This window comes from Panthera leo, chromosome A3, assembly GCF_018350215.1.
Source record: "Panthera leo isolate Ple1 chromosome A3, P.leo_Ple1_pat1.1, whole genome shotgun sequence".
Lineage (NCBI taxonomy): Eukaryota > Metazoa > Chordata > Mammalia > Carnivora > Felidae > Panthera > Panthera leo.
This window is the reverse complement of record NC_056681.1, coordinates 67,957,626-67,965,306: the sequence shown is the minus strand read 5'-3', so window position 1 is coordinate 67,965,306 and position 7,681 is coordinate 67,957,626. Positions and strand designations below refer to the sequence as shown.

General features: G+C 40.3%; 1 protein-coding gene across 3 annotated transcripts in view; it reads left to right on the top strand.

The window, feature by feature from the left end:
• FSHR (follicle stimulating hormone receptor) overlaps nucleotides 1-1,885 on the top strand; it is a 176,818-nt gene extending 174,933 nt beyond the window's left edge. For all 3 annotated transcript variants that reach the window (XM_042932231.1, XM_042932232.1, XM_042932230.1), the window contains one exon: nucleotides 1-1,885. This exon is cut by the window's left edge and continues 987 nt beyond it. In XM_042932231.1, the coding sequence (XP_042788165.1) occupies nucleotides 1-238 (238 nt within the window). In that variant the 3' untranslated portion in view covers nucleotides 239-1,885.
• Nucleotides 1,886-7,681: the final 5,796 nt, after the last annotated feature.

The window sequence follows — 7,681 nt, the reverse complement described above, 5'->3', positions numbered from 1 at the left end:
CTACCCCATCAACTCCTGTGCCAACCCCTTCCTCTATGCCATCTTCACTAAGAACTTCCGCAGGGATTTCTTCATTTTGATGAGCAGGTTTGGTTGCTATGAAATGCAAGCCCAAACTTATAGAACAGAAACTTTATCCACTGCCCACAACTCCCATCCAAGAAATGGCCACTGCCCTCCAGCTCTCAGAGTTCCCAATTACACACTTGTCCCTCTAACCCATTTAGCCCAGAACTAAAACATTAGGTGCAAAATGTATCTCAGTGTCAAAGGATAACTGAAGTCTCACTTTTGAAGTATATGCCATGGCATAGCTGGCAGAGTACTCTACATACTTCATCCTATTTAATCTTCCTAGCACACCTGTAAGGTAAATTGCTCAGGAACTATTACTCCATATGATAGATTAGGAAGCTGAAGTAGTAACAACATTCATAATTAAAACAATACATTTGTTTTATGCTTTATGATGTTCACAGTGCTTTTGTTCAGATCATCCCAACTGATCCCTATAAAAGTCCTATTAACCAGGATTATTCTTGGAATTTTATAGACAAGTAAATCAAGACTCAAAGGATTAAGTGACTTGTTCCAGATGGCTTGGCTTATAAGAAGCAGAGCCACAATTAGGTGTTCCGATTCCCAAAAAACTTCCAAGGGAAGCAGCACAATGTTCATTCACTCATTCATTCATTCAACAAATATTTACTGAGTACCTATGTGATGGCTTTGTTATGCGTCAGCTTCAGTAAGGTAAACTACATCTCCCAGAATCCCCTATGTGCTTCCCATCATGATGGGCTACAGAGAAGATTGTTGGGAAAAGAGATTAAGGGAAACTCTAGCCATTTTGTCACTCTTACACTTTGTTGCTGATCTGCTGATTCAGCTCACTGCTATGGAGCAGCCACTGGGCCTGCAAATGCTCTATCTTCCCTTGGAGCATCCAGGCAGTCTGACTCCTGGGCCAGGTACATGTGCTTCATTCAATGATGAAGAACCTCGGCTGCTGCAAAATTCTTTTATGACCAAAGGGAGAGGCAACAAGATGGAAATGGGGCAGTTTTATCTTGTGGGGTTCCATCTCATGCGGTGGCTTCCAGCATGCTAGTGGTCTTCTCTTTATCACTGCCTCTGTTGTGGACTTGAGCTCCAGCATGAGATGCATGCCTGGTTCTGCTTCTTTAGTTAAAGCCTAATTTGTAGAAGATAAAGCCTACAAATGTAGAAGATAGAGGCTATATGGCATGTATGTAGATTATAATGTTAAGAACCTAGTGGCTTTGGAATTAGAGCTAAGACTTTATCATAAATCCTCGATAAGCGAGGACACTATACTATCTCTCCAGGCTCAACTTATTCATGTTAATTGGAATTGGTTAGAATTCCTAACTATTGGGCTTATTGTGAGAAGCGAATAAGAAAATGTTAAGTGCTTTAGTGTTATAGTAGGCTTGATACATTTTAGTTTACCTTTCTCCCCCTAGACCAATGCCCAGTACTCCTGACCCTTGATCTAGAACTCATTCCATTATACCATATTGTTCCTAATAAGTAACTATATTTCCCATATTTATTTTCCTGAAAGACCCAGTCTAGAAAACCTGGACCATAAATTCCAACCATAAATCTCCACCAAGCACTGTTCCATAACCACCTCACAAAGCTCTGAGTCTCCTCTCAGAGTATGCTCTTTCCATGTTGAAGCCAATCCTTCCTCCTCTTGCCTTAGGGCAAGCATTTCATAACTTTGTCCCAAATGAATTAACAAGGAAGTTAGTATAGGGCTGGAAGAAAAAGCAATCATTTCTCCCTATGTGCCCTGGCATCATCTTGATCTGTTGTGAGCATCCAGTGAACAATAGAATGGTTATCTTTAAAAATAGTGTAGACCAGCGTGTCTGGCTGGCTCAGTGAGTTCAGCGTCCAACTGTTGATTTCAGCTTAGGTCATTATCTCACTGTTTGTCAGAGGGAGGCCTGGGTCAGGCTCTGTACTGACAGCACAGAGCCTGCTTAGGTTTCTCTCTCTTCCAATCTCTCTCTCTCTGACCCTCCCCCACTCAGTTTCTCTAAATAAACATGAAATACATAAAAATAAGTAGTCTAGACCTAGGCTCTTCAGTACAGTAGCCACTAGCCACATGTGGCTACTGAGCACTGGAAATATGGCTAACCGGTAGGAGACATGCTATAAGTGCACACAACAGACTTGATTTCAAATAGTTACTGCAAAGAAAAAAATAAAGGATGTATGGTAACTCAGTAATTTTTTATACTGACTACCTACTGGAACACTACTATTTCGAACACATTAAGAAAAGTGTAAAATTAATTTCATCTATTTCTTTTGACATTTTTAAATGGAGCTACTAAAACACTTAAAGTCACCTATGTAGGTCATGTTTGTGGCTTATGTTATGTTTCTATTGGAGAACACTGGTCTAACCTGACACGAAAATAAAGCATTTTCATTTAGCATTTTCCTCTCTGGCCCCCACACCAGTTTGTCACACTGCTGGGTGTCCCAGCTCCATCTGCAGCCATACTTCATCCTTGTTTATGTCCAAAAGGAATAGGTTTCTGAATTTGGACTCAAAAGCAAGTAGCAGCTAAATTAAAACTAGGATACAGTATTAATTATTTTACAACATAGCTGTTGATAACACATTGGTTTAACAGATAGTGGTTCTAAGAGGCAAGAATATGTTTAAAGATAAATAAACGCCAAGAGAAGCTCATAAGACTTTTGTTCCATCGCTTTATCACTACAACACTTCCTGTAAGAGATGAGACTTTCCTTAAAAAAGCAAACATATTTATAGGGAGCTAAATTTAGTGCTCCAAAACTCTTAAGTCTTAAGGGAAAAATACTTCCTGCATTTGAATAAAAACAGTTGGCGTCCAGTGTATCACTCTTTTCCCATTAAAAAAAAAAAAAAAAAAAGACAAAGATTATACAGGTCACACCTCTAGGCTGTGACTCAGAGTGGTGCTTCAGTCCCAGAGTGGTAACAGAAAACAAAACAAAATGATTACAACAGAAAAGAAAAAACCCACACCCCCCCAAAAAAAAAATCAAATATTATCCAACTTGTTTTTTTTAAATTTTTATTTCAAATCTCTAACACCACAGAGGACCAGTATCTCCCAGAGATTTTTCAAGTACCCATGACTTCAGAGGGATACTCGAAATATTGACACAGCCTAGGTACTGATCTTTCAGAATGAATACTGGCTGTCAACAATCCATTTGGCCCTCCTCATGCAAACCAGGTGACTGGCTGCCCTGCATAAGTTTCTCCCCAACTCTCTGACCTCAACCTGGACCTTGCTTCCATTACTCTTTCCTCAGATTTTCACCTACCTAGAACTCCTTCAGTCTCATCCTGGCCAGTCTCTCATATCACCTTCCTCACCTCCACTTTGCTCCAGATTCTCTTTCACTGCTTAGAAGCAGTCAGACAATATAGAATGATCCTCAAAAGGATCAGAACAAAGAGACTGAGTGAGAAAATCCAGAAGCTTTTAGCCAGCAGAATGATATGATGAACTAGATATACAGATTAATACATTTTTTATCTTGCCACATACAGGAACAATACTGGTGGGGGATGGAGGGAGTAACACATGAGACTATTGTACGACAGGGCTCAGTGGTTAACAAAACATGGAGAACCCTTCAGACTTCATTTCTGGAAGGGGTACATGGAGAGAGGAATAAAACAAGAGAAAGGCTCTTCTGTACTTGCATCACCAAGATGCTACAGATCTTATCAGAAGTGACACTCTGCCTTGTTTTGTCCAGCATCATATAGTATTCATTAGGAAATCAGAAAAAGATTACTGAAACTGATATCTCAATTCTAGGGTGATGGCCACAAGTGTTGGAATCAGTAATTTATAAGGAAAGCTCATAAAGACAAAGAATGAACTGTCAGCTTCTGAATAATCAAGGGCATGGGAGGAAGACAAATATATAGGATGTTTTGTTTAATATTTAACATTGAAAAAAAAAAAAAAAAACAACTAAAAGCACAACATAAAGCCCTTCCATGAGAGTGTACTAACTGGTTCCCATCAAAATGGTTTCAGCTCAAGTAACAGAAATCCCAACTAAGAATGGCTTAAACCACAAAGCCAATTACATAAGATGCTGCAGACTTGGACTGGCAGCTCCATGATCTCAAGGATCCAGGACCTTTCCATGTTTTTGTCCTGCCATCCTTGGAGTGTTCAGTCATGATTCCTCCTTGGCAGCAAGGCTGTAGCAATTCTACACACCACATACAGGTATGACCAAATCCAGAAACAAAATGTAGATCTTTACTTCCCTGTGTCTCTTTTCAAAAGGGAAGAAAATGTCTCCCAAAAGACCCTCAGAAAAGATCTCTTCCTACCTATTATCTCATATTACTACCCTGGTAGCAAGAGAGATGGAAAACATGAACTCTGCTACAGTTAGCCTCTGCAGTGGAAAGACAGCTCTGTTAGCTAGGAAGGTGGAAGGGGAAGATTCAGTGGGGGGAATGTTGAGTTGGCAATCCCATCCTACAACCAGATTTAACCCAAATCCTTATGGGATGAAACCATGGGGTTCAAGGTCAAGAAGCATACCACACCTTCACATCTCCCATTTTATGTTCTCATCCCTCACTCCTCTCCCCCTCCACCCATAGCCCATATTCCAGCTTCTCCTCCCTATGTTAGTCTGTCCTTCCTGGGACAAACTCTAGAAGCTGCTTAGATCTCAAGGCAACCACTGGAGTCAGATATTACCTAAGAAATGTTCATTTAAGGCAAGATATGGAAATTGAAAAGAACAAAGAGAAGGGATAAAAGAAAAAAAGAAGTACAAGGACAGGAAAAGAGGAGACATGAGAAGAGAGAGAGAAAGGCAAGACAAGTTAAAGAAAAGAGAAATTCAGAAGGAAACCAGGTTCAGATGGTATCTTTTTAGGCTGGTACTTGCCCATCTCTGTCTTTAAACCCTTTCAACTTGTTGCAAAGAATTCAACTCAAAACATTCAATGGGCTCAGCCTTAGATCCCAACAGAGAGGTCCATTGGTCATACCATTATGTTCTAGACTTCCCACATACCATCATCTGGAGCCCTAGGATCTAGTTTAAAGGATGAGTAATAAGAAAATATTTCTGAAGGTCTTCAAAGCCTCTTTACTTCAGACACCAGAAAATGTAAGGAAAGCTCAGTCCTTTTCAAGACCTAAGTCTTCCTAATATTCTGTTCTAATAGCATTATCCACAGCCCCTGAGCTCTTTTCTTAGGCCTCAAAAATACACTAAATCCCAAAATTGTAATAGCACTCTATTTTTGTGCTCTCAATTCCTTTACTTAACAAAAGATTCCTTGAATCTTGAAACATTACTTATAAACAAACCTACAAAGAGAAGAATATAAAAATCATCTTATTTCTAGTGATGCTCACCACATAAGATACAGAGAGAATTTTGGTTCTGCCTTTACTGAATTTTCAGGCAATTTTTCCCACATGTATCATTAGCCAGGGTCATTCAACTTCCAGGTATTAATGAGTTACATGAAGATGAGGTTTGGATAGACAAGGTTTTAAGTTGTTTCATTCCTTTTCATTCACAAAGCCTTATCACAGGGCTCTTATCCATAAATAAGTGAGTAAATAAATAATCTACCAAATGCCTACATGTTCCATAACATAGGAGAGAAGGGGAAGAAGGGGAGGAAAGGAAGAAAGGAAGAAGAAAACTTGAAAAATAGTAATAAAATTATACCTCCTCTGTCTATAAAGTGATGGGAACTCTTTATAGGCCACATCCCTGTAGAAATCCTTTCTCCATGTATCCCAACAAAATTCTCTTCTCCATGTATTCCAAGTAGAACATAGGCTGTTCCCAGCCCAGGCTCCCAAACACCACAGCAAAGGTAGTGCTTCCTCAGGTAATGACCCAGGAAGACCTCTATTCACTGTGACCTGATGGAACATTGGCTGGTGTGGTAAGCCCTCCTTCCTAGAATATCTGGAGGGCTTACAGCAGCTTAGTTTTCTACATCTGTAAACAGAATTAGACCAAAATTCAAGAGCCAAGTTACTTGTGGGAGAGAAGCTAATCAAAAGTCATATTAGTTAGCATTTGTAGTTATGCAAATATTTGGTGTTGAGATAAATTAGATCACTGGTGGCCACTTCCAGAAATCAAAAACCAACTTTAAAGAAGCCACACAGTTCTGTTTTCCATCCACTCATTCAATAAGTAAATATTTATTAAGCACCTACTGTAAGTCAAATACCATTCCAGTCACTAAAAACACAATGGGGAGGGACCTCAGTGGCTTAGTCATTTAAGCATATAACTCTTGGTTTCAGCTCAGCTCATGATCTGTGAATCTGAGCCCCATGTCCAGTTCTGTGCTACTAGTGTGGGGCCTGCTTGGGATTCTCTCTTTTGCACTTTCTTCCCCTCTTCTGCTCATGCCCGCATGCTCGCTCACTCTCTCACACACACACACACACACACACACACAAATAAATAAACTCTAAAATAAAATAAGAGGCACCTGGATGGCTCAGTCTGTTAAGAATCCAACTTTAGCTCAGGTCTTGATCTCATGGTTGGTGAGTTCGAGCCCTGTATCAGGCTCTCTGCTGTCAGGATAGAGCCTGCTTTGGATCCTCTGTCTCTTTCTCTCTGCCCCTCCCTCCACTATTCCCTAAATAAACAAAAAACAAATAAAATGTAAAAACATAGTGGTAAGTAATCAGACAAATTCTGCCCTTGTTAAGTTTACATTCTGTAGAGGTAAGAGAAGACATACAAGCTCAATAACATATTGAATGCTAGACACTCACAAGTGCTAATGACAGAACACAAATCAGGGAAGAAGGGTAGCATATGAAATGTCACAAGATAATTTAAAGGCCTCCCTCAAGGGGTGACTTTTGACTGAAGACAGGAAAGTAGTAGAATATGGTACATGAGGACATTGAGGGAAGGATGTTCCAGAGAGAACAGCAAGTTCAGTGCAAAAGGCCGGGGATAAGCTTGTTGTGTTCCAGAAAAATAAGATCAGTGTGCCTGGAGCAGAGAAAATCGAGTGGGACAAAGACATGAAGCATAGGGAGCCAGATTATTTGGTTTCCTTTACTTCTAAAAAGGTCCAGGTAGACAAACAGAAAAAAGTATATAAAAGGTTGTCATATCGGGACACGTTGGCAGCTCAGTCAGTTGAGCATCCGACTCTTGATTTAGACTCAGGTCCTGATCCCAGGGTCATGGGATCAAGCCCCGCATCAGGCTCTGTGCTGATTGTGGAACCTGCTTGGTATTCTCTCTCTACCTCTCTCTACCTCTACCTCTCTCTCCCCCCACCATGCCCCTCTTCCTGCATGTTCTTACATACTCTCTCTCTCAAAATAAATAAACATTTAAAAAAATAAAAGTTTGTGGTACTAAGCCAATGTGTAAACATTGCCTATCCTAGTCCTGAACGCTAGGAGATCTTGAATTCCAGTCACTTTTCATTTCCTTTAACAACGTGCCCCACCTCATCGTCCTGATTCCCCCAGCCCTACTTTACCTGTTCCACCATCATCTCTCTACTCCCCCCTATAGCAAAGCTGCTCTCCTGTGGAGCTGTCACTTTGTAAGGGATATGATAAATGGTTCACACCACAGTGATAATAAT